This window comes from Mastigoproctus giganteus, chromosome 1, assembly GCF_048544385.1.
Source record: "Mastigoproctus giganteus isolate SK-2022 chromosome 1, ASM4854438v1, whole genome shotgun sequence".
NCBI classification, from domain to species: domain Eukaryota; kingdom Metazoa; phylum Arthropoda; class Arachnida; order Uropygi; family Thelyphonidae; genus Mastigoproctus; species Mastigoproctus giganteus.
The window spans coordinates 258950587-258977600 of NC_143575.1; the positions used below are offsets into that span (position 1 = coordinate 258950587).

Genomic DNA, 27014 nt, shown 5'->3' on the forward strand with positions numbered 1-27014 from the left:
TATTTCTAAAGGTTACAACCACAAAATCTTTACTTAAGGTACTCTTTACTGATGACAATAGATTCGGTCTTAGCAGCGATTCTGGACGTCAGCTAATCTGGGGAGAGGTTGGCACACGATATCACCCCACAAACATCACTGAAAGGGATCGATATGGCGGTCGAGGTGTTCTCGTGTCGGAGGGCGTTACCTTGGATGGACGTACACAATTCCAGATACTGGAAGGCGGTACTGTAACCGTTGCACGCCACTCTACTGAGGTAATCCTTCCCCATGTGCGTCTGTTCCGAGGTGCCATTGGCCCCGAGTTCGTGTTTATGGATGATAACGCCACACCCCATCGCACTGCAGCTGTTGATATTCTTCGGGAAAGTGAGGACATTATTCGTATGGATTGGCCTGCCCGCTCCATCGATCTAAATCCCATCGAACACATATGGGACGCTCTGGGAAGACGCCTAGCGGCACGTCCACACCCACCAGAACATGTTCACCAGCTGAAGATGGCGCTGACAGAGGAATGGACGATGTTACCACAAGAACTTATCAACAACTATTCTAAGCACGGACAGGCGGTGCAAAGCCTACATCGACATTAGGGGTGGCCCTATCCCCTACTGAGGACCACCTCTTCCCTTTGTTCCGTATTTGACAGTGATGCATCTGTATCATGGCAGCCAGTGCTGTGTTGCCATTTTTGAATAAAGTCCCTCCGTGCCGTTTTGTTTCCGTTGTTGTTTCCTTCATCATTTCTGTACCTGACAAGATTCCTTTGGTATGCTTTTCCCATATCCAGGCCACTCGTTTCAGAAACTACAGGTGAAAACCTGACTGGTCCTTAAGTTTTGCACTCCAGTGTATTACACAGTGTACTTTATAATAAAATAGCCACATACATCCATATACATTTTTTCAACGTTCATGTTGGAGCGTCTCCTTCCTGTGGGACCAGCAGAGCAGAGGACGGAACTCGTCAAGCCTTATAGGGCGCTAGACAGTAGGTATCTTCAAGCATCTCGCGTCTAATATTGCAGCAAAGGGAGTAGATGTAATACCCCACCTTGAGATACACCTCTCCTGACATGAACAGTTATCAGAACAGTTATAACAAGTTAGTAAAAAGGTGCGCCTACTCTTTGGAGTTGCCCTGACGCGCAAGATAAGGCACTGTAGATTCTTAGTCATTCGTTCACTCACAGTTTTGTTTGTGTGCTAACGTTTACACACGTTTTGATTGCATTTTGAGATTTCTAGGTCAGGGCGGTAATTAGATATTTTCTACTACGACGATCATCTTGGGATGCTAATCGTTTATGTCCATATACGTCACAATTATGCATGAAGATTTTCAGGTAAATTCGCCCATTCTTTCTGAGTGCGCTAGTTTCAGGAGACATAGTAGTTTCGCTTCCAGCCACCATTTAGTATTCGAAAGAGAGAGATCGATCTTTTCACTGTCAATAATGGAGGGAACAAGATTACTGAATCATTTGGTTAGCAGGACTATAGAGATATCATCTTTTTATCTGAGGGGATTGATAACTTAATATAGGGGAGAATATCTATGTTCGTTGGATACTGTTGTAGTAAAATGAAGATTATACGTATTATTATAATACAGAAATTATTATATTAATGTATGTATAATAACATCGCACTGCACCGTTATTTCGTCGCTGGTCGAAGTTGAAGAATACTTCTGATCAGAAGCAGAGAACCTTCCCTCTGTGACCGAGTTAATCGGGCAAAGATTACATGAGTTTCCCCTCTGGTTTTTCATCCCGCAAGTTAGCAAACTGGTCACACAATACATACAACTTAAAGATACAATGGCACCTCATGGACTTACTCTCCCTGCATTGAGTCTCATTCCAAGCAACTCACATAACCCTATCTACTCGGTAAAAACGGCTAAGGGATCACAGCTTCTAGAAAGAACGTTAGCATATACACTGAGTGATCACTGAATTATGACCTTCTACCTAATACGTACTTCGTAGGTCCTCCTTTTGCCCTCAGTACAGCAGCTATCCGACGTGGCATTGATTCAACAAGATGTTGGAATCGTTCATGAGATATGGCCAACCAAGCTGTGTGTGTGTGTGTGTGTGTGTGTAATGCGGTCAGCAATGCAGGTATTGAGGTGATTGGTGTATCCAGACGCCTGATATGCCTTTCTATAGTGTCCGATTACTCGGCGCATTGTCGTCATCTTGGAAGACACCATTGCCATTCGGGAAAAAGTGTAACAAAGAGGGGTGTACACAGTCAGCAAGCAGTTGACGATAGCGGAGACCACTGATACGTTGTTCCACATACACCAAGATTTCAAGTTCCTGCTAGTGAAACATGCTCCACACCATACAATCGCCTCTACCGGCCTGCACTTTTGATACCATGTATGATGGATGAAGAGCCTCATGTTGTTGACGCCAAATCCGTACATGACCATCCACGGTGTGGAGTAAATAGCGTGACTCATCGGACCAGCACACCTTCTTCCGTTAGTCTTCTAACGTCCAACTTGCATGCTCTTTGCACCAAGCGAGTATTTTACGCCGATGAACCTTGGTTAGGAGAGGATGCCGTAGGGGTCATCTGCTGGTATAGCCCATACATGCGAGCGTGCGACGCATGGTCATGCCAGATATTGTTCCATGTTGTATTGGGTAGTCAATTCTTCAACAGTGCTGCACCTGTTCGCCTGTACGAGTTGTCGGACCCGGCACTACCTCTAACATCAACCTTTCGCTGACCTTTGCAGTTTTGCCGTCGGGTCGTTGTTTGACCATTTTGACGCCAGTCCTGGTACACTTTAACTACGGCGGCTCTCGAACACCCCACCAATTCAGCCGTTTGGGAAATCGCAATCACAATCTGTCCTTTATCAAAGTCTGATAAAGCCTTCCTTTTACCCATCACGCTCGGAATTTTACTACCTACTGAACCGCTGACACCTTATCTATGCTATTGTCGACTAACTCCGCACTCTCGTACCTCTCGTGCTCACGTGGTCGTATTCAGTTTTCATAGGGGTGGTCATCATTCAGTGATCACTCAGTGTATGATGACTACGTAATTCATGATGTTTAAATTACGTTTCGATCCATGTACGTCCAAAACGTTCAATGCAACTCCATAAGGAACAGTAATTTCGAATTTTTTTGAACATGACATATTAGAAGCAAAGTACTGTAAGCTAGTTTATTCCGTTTGGCAACCCGTTGCCCATAGACCAATTTTGATCCAATTTCTATTATTCCTTGATATTTTATATTTCTGTACCTTGGTTCTTCTTTCGCCCATAGGAAGGACAGATCTGCTTAATTAGTTTGACTCAATCGCCCAGTGCTTTATACAACTCAATTAGATATCTCCTCATCAGTATCATTTATGAAAGTTAGAGTCGTGTAATTGCTGTTTCCAGTTGATTATTGTCCTTGGACAGTCTAGACGAGCTGCAATGCGTCTTCCTGGGGCTTTCCAGACGTGCAAGAAAACAATAAACAGACCATCCATAAACGATATCCTCTTCTTTCAACATATTGTTAACTGCTGTTCCTTGTGGGGTTGAGTGTTGTTGCCCCTTAGACCAAACTTACGGAACAAGTATATGGAAGGATCGCAGATATCAGGATCTCTTTTCTATAGTTGTGCAGTCAGTTGTTGTTGTTATTGTTGTTGTCAAGGTCTTTTCCAGCAACCTACCAGCACTGAACTGACTGTATTTTTCGGATTTATGTTTCATGCCCTACGTGATCTTTAACAACTATACCAAACCAGTTTCTGGCCCTTCTAACTGCCTTGGTTCTCCCCGCAGTGCTGGTACTGGTAGTATGGTAATTTTGCCACACCTACACGTTTATATCGCAATATTTTTCCCATGAAAAATAGTATTTTGTCCGCCTGTATTAGGATTTTTATGAAGGGCCGAGAACAGTCTCTGGTCTGATTTAAGAAACAGTAAGAAAATACTTTATAACAGAAAGACCTTGACGAAAACAGTTTGCACTTTCTTTCCGTTTGGCCTTATAAGATTATTTTACACTATGTGGGAAAAAGATTGAAAGTCGAGGATTTCTGAGGTTATTGTGTGCCAGAGAACTGCACTATAATAGGCTCATGGAGGCTGAGAGTATTACTGAGAAACAAGAAAGGATCTGTTAAAACCTTTACGTAGAAAGCTTAAGTTTGACAGTTGGATCCATGACTTATCATGTGAAGACTGCACACAGTCCAGTTCTCAGCGATTACTTGTGTTCTTTTTTTCCACCGTATACCATTAATAACTCAAGTGTTCCTTTTGCCATCAGCTGAGTAAGCCGTTACCATGGTTACCTATCACCAACGTCGGTGGAAAACATAAACACACAGACTTTTTGTCTTAATTGTTTAAAGTAAAAGAAAAACAAGATAAATCTTGCAGTCTTGAAGTTATCAACAAAATATATCCAAACTGGTACCTGAAACTCAACGAAATCACAACAAAAAACTGTCCTCTATTGTCCAAAACGTGGATCAATATATTTTACTGCAAGCAACAGAGTAAACGAAATAAAAAAAGACTGACCTACTTCTTTTTATTGTGAAAGTTCTTCGCACGAGTGAATCAAAAAAAGAAGAGAGAAAGAGGCCGTTCGAAACTATGGAGAAAGAGCTGCCATTATTTGACTTAATATACCACAGTTATTTAATCCAACAGATTCGATGAAATTTGACCATTTAATTACAAACAACTTTGAACTTTACGTCAAGGAGAAGAGCAGTCAAAAGAGTATTCCTTTAATAAAAGAAAAAGTTAATTCTTCATTTTTCTTTTTTTTTTCATTCATTTTTCAAAATGGCTTGCGAGAAGCATTTAATGCGTGGGTGCTATGGTGGCGAAAGTCTGTAAAGTTCAATGGAGAGTATTTTGAGAAGGAGAAATCCACAGAAGATTCAGATGATGGCAATTAAGATAAGATCTTGCAGAAGTCCACGAATTAAATGATCACCCCTTGTAATATGTCGTGAGAGAAGATACATAGTATTCGAAGTCTTTTCAGTAGTTGGCGAAGTTTTAAAAGGGCCGCTTGTCCTTCTGAATGATCCTCGTTATGGCTGCTCTTCAACGTCAAAAATCAATGATTCAAGAGCTTGCTTTTATCATCTGATCAGACTTGATCGAAGTTTAACTATCCGCATAGTTGTTAGTGAAATTGCTATTTCCTATGGGACATGTTATCGATATTAACACAAGATTTGAGAATGCAACGTATTTCAACCAAATTTGTGCGGCTCAGCCTCTGTTGATCACAGAAAGAGGTAACTTCTTGCGTGTCAGGATCTTCCTTAACGGGCTACTGCTGATCCGCTCTCTCTTTCTTCTATTATTACTTGAGATGAATAGTGGGTGTGTGGCTCTGAACTGAACCAGCCGTTTCAATGGAAGACCTCAAACCCCAAATAGCAAGACAGTTTAAATCATACATGAAGATCATAATCGTGGTATTTTTGGACTTATAGTTCATTAGGAAATTCGAAAAGTAGACTTCGGAGAATTGGTACTTGCATCATAATAATGTTTCTTCTCGCTCTTAGCTTTCCATTCAAGAATTTCTTGCGAAGCGTTCCATCATTGTGGTCACCATCCGCTATACCCACCGGATTTATCTCCCTGTGATTTATTTTTTGGTTTTGTTGTCCACTTGAATTGCAGATTTGCAATTCAAACTATTAGAAATTCGAAAAGAAGCCTATCACGAATTCTTCCAGAATTTGTTGCAGAACCTTCTTAGTTTTGTTTATTAGAAGTAATTTTCTTTTAATTAACTTATACAGCTGTTCGATAGGTCCACAATAGACTGTTTTCCAGGAAATTTTTCATCCAGATACCCTCTTATAGCAAAAGAATCCTCTTACCAGCGTTTCTTTAGCCGTTAAGCGCCAAAGCAACTAAGGCTGTGAGGCTTTGCTATTTCGTGTCTATAATTCTGTGAATTCTTCAGTGGGCTTGTTGTTTGCTGGAGGAAAAACCCACGATTAAAAACCATGCAACCCTAGCCTGAGACTAACTTCCACGTTTGGATAAAAGCCCATAAAAATTCCTCGCATCGTTAATGGGATTCGAACTCAGACCTCTACCATCCGGTGGGGGAGGGCTGTTATTATAACCATTGTGCCACCCTCGAGGTTCTCACCATATTTAAAATATTAAATTTGTCTACTTAAAATGTTTTGAAAAATTTCGCTTCATTCTGAAAGCAACGTTGCGCTGTAGGTTCCAGCTTATTTCCTCAAAGAAACCATTCTTAATACTTGTCATCAATGCCATTCATTCCGATGTTCAGTATAACTCCCTCTTCCCCTCCTCCCCCCCCCGAAAAATGTCTTTCAATGGTTTTATTTTATCATTAAAATAGCTTTCCAGTCTATCCAAAGGAAACAAGTAGGCCGTAAATACATCAGAATTCATTATGTGTGCACGAAGTCTCAATAGATTCAACTGTTTGCTTTTGCCTCGTTTCCCACTGCTGCCTTGGCTCTTCTAAACAGTCAGCAGGACGTCATATCCAGACCTTCAAGTATTTATTGGTCCTTCAATGTCACATATCAACCCACCCCATTACATGTCAGTTGAAGAATGGTTATTTATTTTCCAATAGGCGTGGGATCATAACTCAATATACTGAGACCATTCAAGTGTAGTACATCAGTGCTGCCCTCTGGAGTGTGTTTGCAGATCCAAGCGATTATAAACACGAGATTAAAAATGAAAGAAACTTAACTGGAGTTCTTGGTGAATGAATAGTCGCTTGTCAACTGAATATTGTTAAAAGAATCTAACTGAAGATTAAGTTGGACGTTGGTTGGAGGCTGTTTTTGTATTAAAAATGTAGCAATTTCGTATCAGTAAGTCTGTGTGACGCCATCCTTCATAACATATGACTAGGGTGACCATATTTATTTAGTATTGTTAAATTTACATTCAGATATGGTATTCTGCATAGGTAAGAAAAGTTTCGTGCAGAACCAGAATGACTTTAACTTTGTTGTATTGCTTAAACAGCTGACCAAAATACAGTATAAGAAACTTACAAAGACAATACAATGACGTCTTATAGTCTTAGTGGCCTTTGTTCACTATTAAAATAACAACAGACATCTACGTGAACAATGATTTTTTTATGAAAATCCAAAACACGAGAGGTATTAGAACCTTTAGTACCTGTGCATGGGTTGAAGGTTGAGAAGATGAAAGAAAATATTTCTTAACATTAGAATTGAACTTCAGAAGATTCTAATTTTCAGGAAATACGTACGAAGGAAGGTGGTTCCAGAAAACGGAAGTTGAAGGAATCAATGAAGAAGAAGAGAAGTTGGTTCTGTGAGTTCCAAGTTGGACAGTAAAAGGATGTTGATTGGTTTCAGCAAATGTTCGGACTGCTTTGGAAGAGAGAGTGGGAATTATAGATGCCAATTCGGAAGATTAGTGCCCATGGAAGTATCTGTAGAAAAGGCATGCAGCAGAAACAGTACGTTTATGAGAAAGCGAGTGGAGAGAGAGACTCTGTTAGAGAGGAGAGAGAGAGAGAGAAAGAGAGAGAGAGAGAGAGAGAGAGAGAGAGAGATAATCTTTATTACCCTTCACGGCCATAAAGCCAGGGGCTTACAGTTTCCCAAACTTCCGGGAAAATTGAACACTTATTTACAAAAAGGTAATTTTACAAAGAAAACATTATGATACAAAGGAGAACTCCTTACGAGAGTTAAATCTGATTGAGCTGGCTTAACATCGAGATAAGAGCACCAGTTCAATCAGACAGGAACAGATGCAAGGTATACATCAGTCATTGCTGATTAGTCCTACTTGTCATAATTTTTTTCCGGTAAGTCCGGTCAGCAGCGAATTTGTTCAGGTCGGCGTCCAGTGCCTGGGTTTACTTGAGCATCTGCTGAGGAAGGAACCTGTCCGAGAGATGGAGTCGTGCTGAATGCGAGTGGAGCTCGGGATTGGCCCTAAGGGCAGCAGGGGGGATCCTCCAGCCACAGGTATCCCAGAATGAAGGTGTTGCCATTATGCCTGTTATCATCTTGACTGTTGCTAGGAGGCGTTGGTCGTCGACTAAGGTGGGAAGCCGTGGAATTCCGAGAGAGTTGGCAAGCTGTGTGGTCCGAATCACAGCTGGAAGGTTGTGCTTCCTGTTGGCCCACTTTAGGAGCCAGAATTCTGTGGCAAACAGTGGTTTCTTTATTGACGGTGCCGCTGACGCCCAAATTTCAGCAGCATAGAGTAAAGGTGGAAAGATAACTGTTCGTATGTACCTCACGGTTATCTTTTTATCTGTGATATGAAGGAGATGTTATTTTGCTATCCACCGGAGTCTTGAAGCACGTGTGAGGAGCATATCCATGTGGGCGTTGAATCGAAGTTTTGGGTCGAATACAACGCCCAGATCACGATGGCTGGACACAATTGGGATGAGGGTGTTGCCGACCGAAGGCTGGAGAGAAGAAGGAGTTTGCTTCAATGAATACACCATGAATTCGGACTTAGCAGGATTGATCTTGAGCCCAAACTGGCAGAGGTAAGATGTGACTGTGGTGAGAGTGTTGTTAATTTCTACTTTTACCAGATCTTGGTCTTGACCGGGGATGATGGGAGTGAGTATTTTGATATCGTCTGCATAGCTCAGTAGACATCGAGAATGTGCAACCAGTGGGAAGATAATGGATGAAAACAGAAGGCCCGAAAGGAGTCCCCTCCTTGTGGGAGTCCCCTCCTTGTGGGACTCCTGCGGTGACGGATCTAGTAAGGGTGCGATCTCCTGTATGAAGCTTTATAACTCTGTTATTCAGAAGAGAGGAGAGAAAGCATAATATGTTCCCTGTGATCTGGAAGTGGCATTCCAGGAGAGTGAGAAGTTGGTTTACTTGGACGGCATCAAATGCAGCTTCAATGTCTAAGTAAGTCACAGCTAGTTCCTACCTATTCTCCAATGCTGACAAGATAGTATTTGTGGTGGCTAGCAGATTGGTGATCGTTGATCTGTTTGGAAGGGAGTAGTGAATTTGGGCTGGATTACTGGGCAAGATCTGCTTAGTGAGGATAGGGAGTAAGGCCTTCTCCAGGAGCTTCAGTAGGCTGGAGGAGTTGGAGATGGGTCGGAAGTGTTTAGGTTTCGATGGCGACTGAACTTTGGCTAAAGGTTTGATGAGATAGTTTTTCCACTGCTGTGGGAAAATTTTGTTCGAGAGTAACTGGTTGAAGATAATTAAAAGTGGCTGAATAATGTACGGACTTAGGCATTTGAGCATGAATTGGGGAACTCCATCATCACCGGTGGTTGACGTGGCAGGTAGAGAATTGATGGCTACGATCAGCTGTTGTTTTGTAATCTGAATGTTGTTCAACACTTCTTGCTGGATGGGCTCTGTTAGTAGAGCTAGATTTGAGTTTGGCATAGGATTACGGTTAAATCTTGTGACGAAATCGAGCCACAATTCAGGATCAAGTTGTAAAGGAAAGTGAGGGTTCACTTTCTTGTATGGAATTTTTCCTTTAGCCAGCTCACGGTTAACGTATAATTTGATTGCCTCAGATTTCAGGCGATTAAATTGAGCCCGTGCCCTTGAATAAACTATACGATCATTGACATTTTGAGACTGTTTCCATGTGCGATGGAGCTGTTGCTTCAGCTGGAAACTCATTTTGAGTTCAGAATTCCACCAAAGTCTTGTATATGGACTGATTGTGATCTTTTTAGAGGCAGCATATTTGGCAACCGTGTTGATCCAGTTTGTGAGAATGTTTACAGCTAGTTCTGGGTCACAAGTCTCTAAGGCCACCCAGGAGTCATTAATTAACCTAACTACCCTCTTCTGAATGGAATCTAGAAGCCTGAGAGAGATTTTGGGAGCACTGCCCCAGTTACGGGAACAATATTCCATGGTAGGGGTGATTTGAGATTTGTACTGAGTGAACAGCTGTTTGGAAGAAAAGTAACGCCAAGAGCGAAAGAGAAAACCAAGTTTTTTAGATGCAGAAGAAGCAATATTTGTAATGTGCTTGTGCCAACAGAGATTAGAGGTCAGAGTAATCCCCAAAAGAGATATATCATCCTGCCTAGGAATTGGAGTGTCACCAAAGATAAGCATAGGAGCAGAAGTATCCTTTTGCGAGATATAAGACAGGACTGAACTTTACAAGTATTAAAATCAACTAAGTTGTCTTTACCCCACTGGAAAATTACCTGATGATCGGCATTTAAGGAATTAGTAGGGGAAGTTGAAGCTGTTTGTGCAGGGCAAGATTTCTCAAACTGGAAGGCGGAATGCAATGTGTTATTATCAGCAAAACATATGGATAGGATTTCCGGTCAATGGAAGAAGATCATTAATATACAAGAGGAAAAGAGTGGGGGAAAGAACTGAACCTTGAGAAACACCAGCATTAGTGGGGAAGTTAGAAGAGAGAGAGCCATCTATCACCAGCAGTGAGCGGTCAGAGAGAAAACTGGATACCGAATTACAAAAAACAGTTGGCAGACCATAAAATGGAAACTTATTTAGAAGACCTTTATGCCAAACACAATAAAAAGCCTTTGAAATGTCAAGAGCAACTGCTTGAGTTTCACCAAACTTTTCCATTGAATGTGTCTGTAGATGGGTAACAAGCCATCAGCTGATTTTGAACGCCAGGAAGTACATCATTATCTCAAAAACATCGGTATATGTTTCCAGTATGTGGGCAGGCGTTGTATTGCTGAAGTATGCATTCTGTAATATAGTATACGTATGGTAGCAGTTTGCATCTCAGGATGGTCTGTATAATGATGGACAGTGAGAATGCCTTCAGCAATAGTAGTAGTAGAGGCCTGTGATGCCCGAAAAAAAAGCTTATTAGCATTAGCCAAAAAAAAAAAAAAAAAACCATTTCACACATCATTCCCTCTAAAAGTGTGTCAAGTTCCTCCACGAATTAATTTAAGCTAACAACTTCTACAAAGACAGATGGCAGTTTATTCCAGCAATCAACTACCCGCTGGTTAAAGGCAAATTTCCACACATCTATTCTATAACTGTCTTTCTTCAATTTGAATTTATGCCCCTCAGGTTCGTAATCTGAGCAAGAGCAAGAATCCCATCAGAATTCAGCGTGCTCAACCCATTCAAGGCCTTATACACTTCAATCAGGTCACCTCGCAGGTGTCTAGTCTCCGGACTTTTGCAATTTGCAGAACTTTAGTCTTTCTTGTCAAGAGAACTCCTTCGTCCCTCTCACCAATCTTGTAGCCCTTCTCTGTACTCACTAAAGCAACTATACATGCTTCCTAAAATGAGGCCTCAGGATCTGTACGCAGTACTCAAGGCGTGGCCTCCCCATTGCCTTAAACAAATGGATAATCACCTGCTTTTCCCTACTAGCAAAATTCCTGTATATCATTAACATATATGTTATACAGGAATTTTGCTCAGGCGCCTGTCTACGCTGCGCAGAAAACTTCATATCTGACTGCACAATTACTCCCAGGTATTTTTCATTTTCTACCACCCTAAGTGTAGTAGTACCACACAGTTGGTACATTCCTCTGGGGTTACTTCTACCCATATGCAGTACTTTGCATTTGTCAATGTTAAACTTCAGTTCCCACTCCTCAACCCATCTGCCCAACTTTTCTAGATTCTGTTGCAGTAGCACACTGCCTATACTATCATTAACAACCCTGCCAATCTTAGTACTGTATCATCTGAAAACTTGGATATTAAGCCTGATATCAGGCTTGTATATTTATCAATATCATTGATATATATATATACAAGCTAACAGTGGGCTCAACACCGAACGCTGTGGGACTCCACTAATACGATTAGTCCACAAAGAGCAGCATCCATTGATTCCCACTCCACCACCTTTTTATCCATTGTAGAAACTTGCTCTTAATGCTATACCGATCCAATTTCTTCAGTTCCCTGTATGATACGGGTTGAAATAGAGCAGTTCTTGTCTTGGTTAAATTCAGGTATTATTTGCTGCGGACTGGATGTCCTATTATTTCATACAGTCCTCCTTAAAGTATTGTTTTCCTTCCACATTTGTATCTTTGAATATGGAAGAGCTACTTGTTTTCCAGTCATTAAAAACCTATAAAAAACCTATAAAAACCTAGAAACCAGTTATATCTTTGGTTTCTTGAATCATGGCTTCTGCTAAACGTTCACCCAGGATAAGACTTTTGACCAGTGTGTGTATTTACATAAATTCTATGACCAGATAATTGTTTTATTCCCGAATTCAGCATTGTTTTCGTATGGTAGTGGGTAAGTGAGAGATTCTCCCCAAATGTCACAACTGACACTTCCTCATATACTCGGAAAGTCGATATACTCTACCATATGTCATCGCTACGTCAAAAGTGGTTGACTTCTATAAATTGAGCTTTCCCCGTTTTGTTCTTACCTCTCTTCGTCAGCGTTTACACCTCCCTCCCTGGGGATCGTTGTACATTATGTTCCTTTTCAAAAAGAAAATTGTCGTTGACTTTCATGTACAAGACGTCATCGATCACTTGGACAATTTCTGTTCCTTGAAAAATTGTCTGAACATAAAACATGATATTCGACAGTGGTTCTTCATTCCCCAGCTACACTCTAATCAAATCTGCAGAGGAAGATGGGGGAGGTACAAAATGGTATTGTTGAACAGCTCCCTCTAGTGGTAGAGCTAGGTCACGCGAAAAAGCAGTTAAATCACTCTGAAATGAGAGACATGGTGCGAAAGATAAAATTCGAATTTTTCTCCCATTCAATTCTCAAGACATCGATTGACGCTTGGAATTTTAATGATATGGAACAGTCGAAAGGGATCACATGAATCCGATGAAGGTATTTTTTTTTTAGAAACAAAGAAGGGTAATGAATAGCAATAGGACTTTGAAAGTTTGCAGAAAAATGCTAATTTGGTTTTGGTTCGATTTATATACGAACCAGAGATGACACACAAATCTCGAAAAGCTTTCTTAGTTTTGAAATTCGTTTTTTCAAGTCTCCTGAGATTCCCGAGGACTTTTCCAAATGCCATACAAGTCAGCAGATGTCTTTCTGAAACCCAGTCGGTTCTCAAAGCGGAAATCTGGAAGAGAGAAAGAATGAAATGCTAAAGTCTCAACTATTCCGTATTGTCTCAGGTAAATTCTTGGGTATAAATTTCACCAAGGATAAAAAAATTGGGGGGAAAATGATGGTAATAGCTATGGGAATATATATATAATATCTTTATTGCAATCAGCGAAAATAAGTAAATTTTACATGTATGCCTGTTGCAATGCCCATAACAGCAAAAATGCCAGGGGTTTAACATAGAAACGAACTAAAATTCTAACAACAAACCAATCAAGGAAAATTAGTGACAGTCACCCGGTTGAAGATGAGAGCTGCTCCCTAATGATGCGTCTTCTGTAGGCTTTGTCCTCAATGAATTTCTTGTAGTCAGCATCCATATCTTGGACGTTTTGGAGCATCTCCATTGGCAGGAATCTGTTGCCCTTCCTGAGCCTCCACGCCACGGACTGTAAAGAAGGGAGGGCCCTTAAGGGTCTCGGGGGATTCTCCAATTACAAATCTGCCAAAAACTTGGCGTGTTGATTTTACCCACTATCATTTTAATGGTGACGAGTAAGCGGAGGATGAAGATCCGTTCTGAGACTTTTCTGAAGTATGTGTGTGAGGGGTTGAAGCTTGTCCTTGAAGAGCACCCACCGGAGAAGCCAGTACTGATCAGATGAGATGGTTTTTAGCGTGGTTTTTGCTGCCGATGCCCAGATTTCAGATCTGTGGGTAATGACTGGTTGAAGAAATCGGTAAGTATATTGAATGGTGTACTGGGATTCTGTGACATAAAGGAGGTGTTGTTTGGCAAGCCATCTGGATCGGCAGACCTTGTTGTGAATATCTGCCACATGGTGTCTAAAGTTAAGCTTAGGGTCAAAGATGATCCCGGGATCTCTGTGCTTCGTAACTGGAGGGATGGAGGTTCCATGGATTTTCAGGTTTAGTTGAGATGGGTGTGATTCCAGTGAGGACACCATTTGTGCAGATTTATTTAGGTTAATCTGGAGAGAGTACTGTGCTAAGTATGTAACTATAGCTTTTAGGCTGTTGCTGATGGTGTAGTAAGCAGTCTCAGATTGGTCGGTCCCATGGATCCGACAGAGGAGCTTCAAATCATCTGCGTAGCTGAGAAAATCCATTTCTTGGCATAGGAATAAGTGGGTGGCAGCAGTAAAGAGGAGCCCAGACAGAACTGCGCCCTAGGGAACACCTACACTGACTTTCCTAGTGAAGGATTTTTTATTCACCGTCAGGTGAAGAACCCTGGTTGTAAGAAGCGACTTTAAGAATTCAAGGATATTTCCAACCCTTCACTAAAAGGAAATAAAACCCTTTACTAAAAAATCCTTCACTAGGAATCACAATATATTCTGATGTTTCGAAGTTGAGTAGTAACTTTATCTTCAGGACAACTGATTTGAGTTCTGTGAGCTGCAGCACAGCTTGGCAGGATAATATAAGTAAACGAAACTCTTATAAGCAGAAAAGAATTTCAATCCGGTCAGTGAGCTGAGGATTTTTTTTTTTTTTTTTCACAACTTGCTTGCAATTATGAGTAGCACCATTGGTATAATCACCGTCCTCTCCACACTGGGTGGAAAAGATTGAGTTCGTCGATGATGCGAGGAACTTTTATGGGCCTTTTTTTTTCACTCCTTGGCTACGTTAGTCGGTCTCAGGCGAGGTTTTCATCCGGCAAACAGCAAATAAAGCACAGAACACACGCAATTTACAGAAATATTATATACGGCGCAATATGGCCTAAAGTTGCTGATGCGCCTCAAGCCCCATACCGACCATCAGAACTTGGCCCAGTTAGCCGGTCTAAGGCGCATGTAGACGCCGATTAACATGATGCAAGGAGCGGGAATCCTGGACTGAAGAGTAGCAGAAAACAGTCCTATGGACAGACGAGTCGAAGTTCGCACTCAACCAGTCTGATGGCCGTTCCTGGGTGTGGCAAATGCCAAGGAAACTTCCTTCCTGATTGTATCCTCCCACAATGGAGTTTGATGGAGGAAGTGTCATGGTATGTGTGTCCTTTCATGGTTTGGCTTGGGTCGCAATACCAGGACAGCCTGGACAATAATTGTCCAGGCTGTCCAGTGAGTGCACTTCCAATTATTATGCACTTCCAACATTATGGCAATACTTCGGGGAAGGCACATACATACCTGTATCAGCGAGACAACGCGCCATGCCATACTTTTCTGGTAGTAACAGAGTGGTTTGAAGGCATGGCTGTGGAAAAGTTGGATTGACCAACCCAGAGTGCGGATCTGAACCCTATCAAGCATCTTTGGGATGTAGTGGATCGTCGGGTACTTCTTCTACTGTACGTGCACGTGGAGATCACCCAAAGGACAAGGCTGAACTGGTGACTGCGTTAAAGGCCAAGTGGAGGAACATATCACCTGGTATTTATAAAAAAAAACTGGTAGAGAGTATGCCGCGAAGGTTGAAGGCCGTCATAAAAGCAAAAGGATTCATCACAAAATATTAAATGATACAATAAAAGCTCTTTTGTTGTCTAAAGGCAGGTGTCCTGATATTAATGGTAGGGGAGTGTATATTGTATTTTTTCTATCAGCGTCCGTGTACTTCATTTATTTTTCAAATAACTTTACTAATTTTAACTGTCTCCTCTGTAGAAGCAATAGTTTTTTCGTTGTGATTACTTCTGGCGCTCAAGGCCGCTTCTCTGTCCTCGTGGGTAGCACAGTTGGCAGGATCACCATCCTCCCCACACCGGATGGAAAAAGACCTAAGTTCGAGACGCGTCGATGACGGAGGAATTTTTATGGGGCTTTTTCACAATGTAGAAAGTTGAGTTAGTCGGTCTCAGGCAAGGGTAGCGTGGCTTTTTTCTCCTGGAAACACGGTTTTTCATCCAGCAAACAGAAAATCGACCTCAGAACACATGCAATTTACAGACAATATAACGGAACAATATGGTCTTAGTTGCCGATGCACCCAAAAGCCTACTCAACAGCCTCCTCTCTAATATTTTGTCTTATTCCCACGAATACAGTCAAAACATACTGCACGAGAAAATTAACAGAACTCATAGAAAACGTGATTAAAATGATTTAAATCTGATGATCGTGCTGGCCACGGCAGTCGTTGGATATCGTCCTCTTCAATATGCTCCTCCACCACTTGAGCTCTATGTGCAATGGCGTTGTACATAAAAGAAAACTCGTGCAGCTTTCGATGAAGCCCGACAAATTTTGGTATAGTGGTGTACCACAGATTTGATGGGACAGCGAGAAACTACGGACAGGTATAAAGGAAATTTAAAGGGGTTGTACAAGAATTACCAAAAAGGTAACATTACAGAAGTCGACAGATGGTGCTCGAAAATATGGTCACATCAGTACGGCCTATTATCCTCTCCAAAGGCTAACCAGGCCTGACAGCAGCGAACCATGCTCGATATTAGGGTAGCTATAAGATTCTGTGGCAACAAATCCCATTCTTCCACCAGCGCAGACATTAGCTCACCAAGTGACCGAGGAGTTGGCTGTCAGCGTGCAATGCAACGCCTAAGGTCGTCCCATACCTTTTCGATCTGATTTAAATCTGCTGATCGTGCTGGCCACGGCAGTCGTTGGATATCATCCTCTTCAATATGCTCCTCCACCACTTGAGCTCTATGTGCAATGGCCTTGTACATAAAAGAAAATCTAGGGCAACTGCATCCCTAAAAGGCCACATATAGGATTCGAGATCTGTTCTCAGTACCTCTGCGCAGTTACAGTATCCCTCTCAAAAACATGAAGAGGGGTGTGGCCGTTTATCATTATTCTGCCCCTCACGTGAACACCTCCTTCACCGTAAGTGTCCCTTTTCCTGATGCTAGAGGAATGGTACCATATTCCTCATTGTCTCCAGATTAAATAACGTGTAGAATCTGTTTTTAGGCTAAAATGGGACTCCTGTTTAATTGTGAACAGTCTTCGGCAACACTGTTCACAAAAAAAAAATTCATAAAGCATTTTGCTCTTTTATTTTGTTGAGTAGTGTACTTCAAACTCTTTTTCTGTTAGTGAGGTTCTCTGTAATTATTAATAAATTACATTAAATGCTGGAAATGTGGTTAAAACATAAATACAAAAAGCAATTACTCTTCCAGTGGTTCCAAGTAGTGGTTGTTAATTAATGTCCTTGATCGATTCACTTGTAAACATGGTTTTTGGTGACTGAAAAACTAGAAGCAGACATATTCTCTACCTGATGGGATTAATCAAAAACTGTGTGTGTGTGTTTTAAGTATTAATTTATTATTAATATAGAGAATGATAATTTTATTCGCGGAATGTAAGCACCAACGTACAACCAATCAATTTTCGGTGAACTGCCGATAGATGGCAGGAATTTACAGTATACTGCGATCGTTTAATTTATTAAATCACACAGCCAGAAATACGTTGCATTTCCCACACGTTATGCATTGCACACCGTTTTATGTGCACCTGTGAGGAATATGATCATCTAAGAATCGAATTATTATCTCGGGTGAGCGGATGGACTTCACTTCGAGGGCTGTGAAGTGATCCTAGTAGAAAGGAAAGATAACTTCTCGGCTGTTCAAGACCTCGCATAGTCCAGTATAGAGCTCTATAGGAGGTCATGAGGTTGTTTGGCTAGAATTCTAAGAACTTGGATTGCTGGAGTCAGGAATCATGGTCAGGTCCCTGTCTCTTCTGGCATGAGTATTTCCATTCTTTGGGAAAGTTGGGGGTTCTTCGCGATGGCGTATGACACTGAGGTAGATCAGGCTTTTTCGATCTACAGGTGAAGGTCTAGGTGCTATAGAACTCAGCTGCGAATGTGTGATATCAATAACAAGGCTAGCTTACAGCTTATAGGTTCAAATTGCCAAAGATGTGGTATTCTGTTCCTGTTTTTCTTATCTACTTCCACATCCGCATAATCGACATTGTCGGTTTCTCTTGATGTCCCTTGGCAGTTCATGGTACTGTCACCATTGCTATGATTGTCACGGACAACTCCAAGTACTGGTTTGGAGCTCGGAGCTCCAGTCCCTTGTAATGATTCGTGATTCTAGAAGAACTCCTCCAGGTCCTTGTGCAGTTCATGAATCTACAGAGCTTGTGCTCACAGTTCGATCCTCGGAGACCTTGGACGCCATAACCTGGACTTGAACACCTCAACCTGGACCTTGATTGCCTCCTATATTTATGCGTATTTTTCTGGTATTACTTACCTTTTTTGTCTTTTTAAAGTCCTCCCACCTTGTAATTGGGCAATCAGGGAACGGGTTGTAATTATTTATGAATATGTTGGAATGTATATGTAGTGAAAAGCAAACAATTACATTGGAATCACTTTATCAGAATCTTTTTAGATCCTGAGCTTTTTTCATTTACGCTTTGTCCCTGAAAAGGCTAAATCTTACACTCTTGTGACATAAGACGCAACTCAATTTCATCATCATAAAAAATAAAAATAAAATAAACATTACGTAATAAGAGAGTTTTTGTTTATCCGAAGCAACCTCAGTTGGATATTTCAACTAATGGAAGTTTTATGGCATTTGGCTTTCTTGCATTATGGATTTCATAAGTCTTCTACCAAACAATCCTCCTTCTGTTTAATGGTGTATGTAAGGCAGGATGTGGATGGAAACCTTACATATACTGCAAATAGATCCCCCCGATGCCATTAGATCGATCATTATTTCTGTAAACTGTAGTACTTTGACCGTTTCACAGATCCTCCGTGAACTTACAGGTTCATCAGCATCAAAATCAATAACAGAAATCGCTCGCGATGTCACAGCTGGACCGCACGAAGCGAAGTAATGACCCCAATATGTTCTTTCTGTTACAACAGTGGTCTAAGATTAATGTAAGGAAGCTTAGTTTGAAAGTAACAGTCCCTTATCAGCTGTCACTCCGAAACCAGGAGAAGGTAGGGGCTAGCAATATTATATTTTGAAACAAAGCATCCACTCATAACTTTTTGCAGTGTAGTGTATTCGTGACTCACTTCCATTTCGTGATAACATCTATGGATGTACCGGTCTTATGTACCATTCTGATCACTTTATCTGGTAAACTCCATGAACACCTACAGACCATGGAAACAAGGAGTGTCCAGTTCCTTTTTGGGGTGTTGTGTACACCCTTTACCAAAATCATTGATTATAAAGATGTAGAAAGCAGAGCCACCATTGACAGTTGATGTCCCAAGAGGAAGTGAACTCAGAAAAGCCTTAGGCGAATGTGCCATGGTTTTTTTTCTTCTCCTGGAACTCGGGTTTTTTGGCCAGCAAACAACAAATCGACCACAGAACATGCGAAAACTTATCTAACAAGATTTCTTTTTATGCTATTTATTTATTTTTTGTATGTTTTTATTAATCATTCCCACAGACAGAAGATTTTAGAAAGAGAAAATTTTATTTTACGTTGTTGTAAGTTGATTGTACTCGTTGCAATTTTTAGATATTATAATGGAAGGTAGATCGTCTAATAAATACCGTATTTTCTAGACGATAAGATGTACCCATGTTATAGAAGATAAATTTCGGGAAATAAGTATTTTATTGCCTATTTGAAACAAATTCAGAAGTCCATACTAAACAAAATGTCAGTATAAAACGAAGTTTTCTCATTGCTAATAATGAATCGAAATTACTACCTTACTGAATATTATGATCCTACTTTCATGTTTAAAGGTGAAACATCTTCAAGACTATCAAGGACATGGTTAATTCTACACTTCATAACATCACTGCGTCCAGTTATACCTACAGACAATGAAACAAAACAAAATTTTAGGGAATAAATTTTAGAAAAAAAAAGTGCGTCTCATGGTCCGGCAAATACGGTATATAACCAACTATGAAACTGCTTACTGTGATTTTTTAATTATGTATTTGTATATTTTAAGTTTTTAAGCCCGAGTTCCGAGTTCCATTAACTGAGCTTGGCAACCAGACATCTTTGAGGAGGACCTGATTGAGGTTTATAAGGCTCTAAGAGGGGTTAGTGAAATGAATGAAGGTAGAATTTTCACTGTTATAAAGAATTCCAGAAAGGTCAACTGGATACTTGCCTACATGAGGAGGGGAGCACATATTTTCTTATCTACTTTTTTTTTGGCCCGTGTAGCAAAACCCTGTAACTTCTTTGCACTATTGGTTATACTAATACAGTATCCCAACACCTCATAGCCTTAGTTGCTTTGGCATTTCTCAGAATAGTCATACTCATGCTTGAACTTGCCTTTCTGGGAGGAGAAGGCTGCAGTGGATGAAATATTTTATTTCATCGAAATCACAAGGGACCCTTCCAGTGTTTGCACTAGTTTCCTGTACCCTAGGTCGGCCCTAGTCTTGCTTCCTATGTATTAAATGCCAAAATTCTCCTCTGCCCGCTTTGCTCGCCAACCCCCGCGCACGCTTTTCTACGTAATATGTAGAGGTATGACGGAGTAAGTCAAACCTTTTATACGTAAAACACACCAGTCGAAACGCACTGATCGATATTTAATCAGGAAATGACCTGTGTAATTATTTACCTGTGCATTTGTAGTGCGCAGCATTCACAAGGTCGAATAAACATCATGTAATTATTTATCTGCGTTTACATAGGTCATTTAAGAAAAGGTCTGGTAAAAATTCAGATCTTGGGTACCACTCCATACTTCGACGAAAAGTCAGAAAGAAGGCAGTGCTTGGCAGGTGTCACTCATTGTTTAGCCCCGCCCCCTTTCCTATTAGGTTGACATGCCTAGGGTGTTTATCCTCCCATTTGCCGCTGTTTTAAAATCGGGAACTCGTTTTCCGATTTTAAAACAGCGGAATGTGGGGGGGAAGGATAAACACCCTACCTAAACTAAACACCCCGTCGTCGACAACACAAAACAATCAGAAACAAAACGCATTCACAGTAATCACCCAATCATAGAACTCGACGGTACAATCACTCCTTTCTACGACCACGCCCACTGCGCGGAGACAAGTGGTACCCAAATAATAGATTTTAGCCAGAGGCCTTTTGCTTCGGGTTCCATAATGCATGAGGAATATTATTGCATCCGAAAGAGAGGACTAAAATATTTAACTTAAATATTTATAAACTAAACAAATATTTACAATATACTAAGCTATTTACAAATACACAATACAAAAAAACGTTACAGTGGAACATCACATGTTAGACAGTAAAGCACGTGCACGAGGTTAGTGAACGTTATGGAGGCAGTTGTCAATAATTACATTTGTAGTGACGTAATTGTCACTAGGAAGAAAATTTTTTAATGTATAGAGAGATATTTGATTGGTTGTAACATAACTTTTTGAATACCAGTGTAGTTAACACCTAGATCCAAGGTCCTCTCCTATTTATCGATTAAAAAAAAAAAATCGTATATACAGTTATGTGCATTTGTCCATCTCAATTAACCTTAATTACTCTATAATTAACTTCTAATTATCAAGTTATACACGACGTAAAAACTTTAATCATAATGATAAGTGATCATTAAGTCGGTGTCATTCAATCTGCTTGATTTTTGAGATGTTGTTTTTCTTGAGGGGTCATTATTGTTTCAACAGTCACAATCCCCCGGGGGGTTTTATGAAAATCTTCCATTATTACGACAGCTGATAAATGATAGCGTTCACAAAAAAAAACACGTCTACGTCATTTGAAACTTCTTTCTCGCATCTAATTCGCCATTTTGTATTTTTAATTGTTTTTCCGGGGTGGTTATATTTGCCCCTAAGCAAGAAAAGAGACCCGAAACGCTATTATTTGCAGTAGAAACTTAACGCTCCATTCTTTTTTATGATAATTAGGAGTATGTACGTGTCTATGATTGATTATAGTTACATTTTCAACGTTAACAGTAATAGTGAAGGGAGGTTATCATCAGTTCTGGGGCAAGCAGGTTAGTCACGTGACTAATGAAGCTGTCATTCGAGATAACTCGGTAGCCATTCCCCGATATTGCAAATGTAGTAATCGGTGTCATGATGACAGAGACATTTGGAAAGCGTTCTTTAAAAATTAAAACCTTAGTAGTTTAAAAGTGCCCTCGTGGGTAGCACAGTTGGTACGATCACTATCGTCCCCACAGCGGGTGGAAAAGACCTGAGTTCGAGTCCCGTCGATGATGGGATGAATTTTTATGAGTATTTTTCACAACTCTCTGAGTTAGTCGGTCTCAGGCAAGAGAAACATGGTTTTTTTCTGCCTGAAACTCGGGTTTTTCATCCAGCAAACAGAAAATCTACCACAGAACACACGCAATTTACAGACAATAAACATGGAACAACAACAAATTTAATAGTTCATTAAATATTTGCACTCTATTCCAAAAAAGTATATAGACACTCTTGGATTTGGGAAAAATTAATCATTCCAGTCTTCATCTGGTCTTTGAGAAGGTGAATATAACCACTGTGCTACTCGCGCAGACAGTATACAGTAGATGGATCTGGTGGGGGGTTAATCTTAGGGTGCCATATTATCCACCAGTCTGTTAGTGTGTATGGGCTTGAAACAGTGAATCCAATGAGGTACATTGACATTCTGAACAGTTGCATTCTTTGGTGATAGCAGTTTGGAGAGGGGGCCCTTTCCTGTGTCTGCATGGCATACTGCTATGCCCTTCATCAAAGGTAGTTTACACGATAACAAAATGGAGGGATGGAGCTGAAAAGAGTGGCCCTCACTGAATGCAGTGAGCCACGAGTTCAGGGAACCCACAGGCTGATATTAATAGAGGGACTATGCATGTGGATCTACATGGTCCTGGTGCACAACCCATCGTAATTAATCTCTGAATTGTTGGAAAGAGTGGCCAATTCTCAGAGAACGTTATTTACCAGGGTCTGTTGTCCTAACAGTGCACTTTGGTAGAAGTGCTGTCATCGTCTGAAGTTGTTTCTTAGTTTGGGCTTGGACCATTGGAACAATGGGTGTAACGAGGTACATTGACATTGTGGACAGTCGCTCTTCAGTGGCGCCCTCACAGGTAGCAGAGTGGATATAATCACCATCTTCCCCACACCGTTCTGGGTTCGAATCCCATCAATGATGCATGGAAGGTTTACACACAATATATAACGCCTAATAGCCTTAGCTGCTTTGGAGATAAAGAAACAAACAACGTCTTCAGTGGTAGAAATTTGGACAGAGCCCTGTCCAAACTTCTCATACGTTTCTTGAATATTGTATCAACAGATTCTTTGAAACATGTTGATGTCTGCTTCCTTTTGACTATACTGTATTTTCCAAAATATTAGGAGGAGATGAGATGAGAAATAATGGATTGAAAATACTTTTGAATATACGATAACTGAAGTAATCTTGCTAATTATGTTTTTGTTTCTTTATTGAATCATTACAGGTCGCTGGCCTTTCAACTTTCACCTTTGCAACGTGTGGGTCACCTGCGATGTCCTAAGTTGCTCTTCGTCCATCATGCACATGTGTTTCATTTCCCTCGGTCGCTACCTGGGCATCCGTAATCCTTTGAAGACCAGAGGTAGCTCGAAGAAATTGGTGATGATGAAGATCGTCCTCGTCTGGCTGGTTTCCATGGTGATCACCAGTCCGATTACCGTTCTGGCCATCGTGGATCCAAAGAACATCGAGCCAACTCCAGGAGTCTGTGCCATCAACAACCGCTTCTTCTTCGTGTTCGGCTCGATGTTCGCCTTCTACATCCCCATGTTGATCATGGTGGCCACGTACGTCCTCACGGTACAGCTGTTGCAGCGAAAGGCGAAGTTCCTGGCGGACAAGTCAACTCGTCGCGTTCCCTTCATCCGACGGACTCGCCGACCTTCCTTCCAAGAGGGGGAAGGCGGCACGCGTTTCATTCGCAACGGACAGGTAAAAGCGACCGGAGCGAAATGCGAGAAGTGTGGCAGACGACAGTTAGAAGTGTGCGAGTCCCGAGGACTCGTACACTCTCGTAGTCGGAGGGTGTCTCGCGAGGGATACGTACGAGTGAACTCGAAGAAAGTGCCCACCCAGTATAAATTCGTCGGGGGTATGATGAGAACGCTAGGGACTTCTCAGGTGATGAACGAACAGAAAGCGACCAAAGTGCTCGGCATTGTGTTCTTTTCTTTCGTCATCTGCTGGACGCCTTTCTTCATTCTCAACAGCCTGTTCGCCGTCATGGGTCAAGATTCGTTCCCAGAATACCTCACGACTACGTTTTTGTGGTTGGGTTACGTGTCTTCGACGATCAACCCTATTATTTACACCGTCTTCAACCGAACATTCAAAAGAACTTTCTGGAAGCTTTTGACCTGTCGGTGCCACTTCGTTCGCCACGTAGGCTTTCATTCTTCGAGTGACCTGGCCACGTGGGCGTTCAAAACGACGAACTATTCGACGAAAACGAACTCGCCTCCTGAAACTTACAATGAATCGATGTGCTAATATACGTCCTTGCTTATAGTGGCGCCATCTATGGGGCAATGGAGTGACTGCATCTGATATCCATTTGTAGAATACCAGCTTTGTGTTTGGACCCTTCAAACTGCTTTCCTGTACAGTATTTGTGTTCTTGTATTTCATTGGAGAATGGACTTCCTTGCGTGTAATTATATGCTTGAGGAAACCCTTGAGGGCCCTCATTACAAAAACCATCGATAGACAAATAAAAATATAAATGTTGGTTAATCCAAAGCGATGGTGATATCGCTTATAAAACTTGTCTTTTAAATTAATACTTTCGTTTTATTTTCTTCTTGTTTATATTTCTTTTCAATTACTTTTATGTTTCATAAATTTTATGCTCACCCTGTATATTTTTCCTTAATTTTCTCGTCAGCACTATGTACAAGGGATGTTTGAAAAGTTCGTGGCCTGCGATGAAAGTTTTCTCTTGGGCTTCCAGGAATGCATCCAGAGCAGCAAGTCGGTGGGAAAATGGATGCCAGCCAAGTATTTTTTTTTTTTTCAAATTAGGAAATAGATGAAAGTCTTATAGTGCTAGATCTGATGGATATGGGGGATGGTCCAGGATTTCAAAGCCGCACTCATGCAGTCCGGATATGGCAATGACAGATTTGTGAGCTGCTGGCACGTTGTCTTAGTGGAACAAGATTCCTTTGTTGTTTTCCTTGGCGTTTGTCTTTGATAAAAAAAAAAAAAAACACACCTTGCTGGCAGAAGGAATCGCTTTAGCTTTCCTTGGAGGGAAAGAAGAACTGTATTCCCATGCTTGGCCTACCTCTTTGTCTCTGGCTGAGAGTGATGGACCCACATCTCATCCATGGTGACAAATTTTTCAAGGAAATTTGCTGGATCTGCTTGAGAAGGATGCAAAGGCTTACTCGACTTGACAACTCTTGTGCGTTTTTGAGCTGCCAACTTTGGGACCCGGAGTATTGCCACTTTGTGCATGGCGAGAACCTCCGTTATTATATGGTTCGCACGTTCAGATGAGATGCCCAAGATGCTGGAAATGTATGGAACTGTCACTTGTCGATCACTCATCACCAGATCGTACACTCTGTCAACAACTTCTGGAGTGATGGGCTTCGCAGGTCTTCCATAGCGTTGGTCATCTTCCAGGTTCTCCCTTTCTCGTTTGAATCCTACTACACCAGTGCCCTTTCATATTCAGGTCCCGAACTTCTAACGCCCCTCATATAACTTCAATACACGTCACTGTTATCATCTGTACAAACTTAAAATAACGCTAGTAAACCATGAAAATGCAAATAATTTTGAGTAAAAGAATTCAACAAATGCAGAATTTACAAACTTTCTTTTTCTGTGCACTGTCTCCATCTGATCACAACCTGAAAACTATAGGCCAGTACGACAATGTGAAACTATAACCAAGTGAGTTTGACTTCAGTGGTGAGAAAGATTATGGAGTCTGTGGTTAAGGATACAATACAGGACTATCTCGTTGGAATGGTATCTTTAATGTACCACAGCATGGATTCTTGATGGAGAAGCTTTGCCTGACCAAACATTAATATTATCAGAAAGTCATGACACAGTTGGATGCCAGAAACAACTTCGTTGAATCAAGAGCTGGCTAAAAGATAGGAGAGAGACAGTGGTCATAGACATTCCTCAGGGTGGACCAGTGTGGCAATGAAGTCTCTCAGGTATCATTGAGGCAATTTCAGTTTATGTTCGTTGATGACACTAGTGTCGAAGTGCGGGAAAAGTTATCAAAATTGGTTGATGATATAAAGGTAGGAATGGTAATTAACGACAAGAATCAGGTCACTGCTTCAAAATGATTTAGATTGGTTGCAGATATGGTCTGAAAAATAGCAACTGACTCTTAATGCTTCTGAATGATACCACAAATAAGGGAAGGGAGACCAAGGCTGCGTTGGAGAAAGCATTGGCTAAGAGAGCACAGAATGTGGACAAGGAATTTTTCATGTACAAATGTGAATACAGTACAACAAAGAAGAAAGCTGATCAGATCGGACCCTTGGTTACTGGGTGTAGAAAAGCCTTAGATAACCCAGCTGATGTTGAGGATTAAATGAATAGGTACTTTGCATCTGTCTTTACTGACGAAAGACAATGCTGCAAAGAGGTTGTGCAAGTGAGGCTGAGTCATATGAAATTAGTGATTTCGAAATTACAGACGATTGTTTATTAGAAAAACTTTTGAGTATAAAGGCAAGTAAGGCTCCCGGAGTTGATGGCACGTACCCAGTAATTTTGAGGGAGGCTGCCAGGGAGTGTATTGAACCATAGAGGTTAATTATGAGGACATCTTTGGATTCAGGCGAGATTCCTTTATATTAGAGAAGTGCCAACGTATCATCAATTCTAAGAATTGAAGTCAGCAGCTGCTTATGTCTGACTTCGTTAGACATCAGTAGTTACCGTTAGTTATTCTGACTTCAGTGATAGGGAAAATCTTGGAGACAATGAATAAGAGTGCAG

General features: G+C 41.1%; 1 protein-coding gene across 1 annotated transcript in view; it reads left to right on the top strand.

Moving 5' to 3' along the window:
- LOC150091828 (5-hydroxytryptamine receptor 2C-like) overlaps positions 1 to 24710 on the top strand; it is a 100077-nt gene extending 75367 nt beyond the window's left edge. Inside the window, exon 3 of the mRNA XM_090385863.1 lies at positions 23479 to 24710. Within this exon, the coding sequence (XP_090241989.1) occupies positions 23479 to 24524 (1046 nt within the window). The 3' untranslated portion in view covers positions 24525 to 24710. The remainder of the gene's footprint in view (positions 1 to 23478) is intronic.
- Positions 24711 to 27014: the final 2304 nt, after the last annotated feature.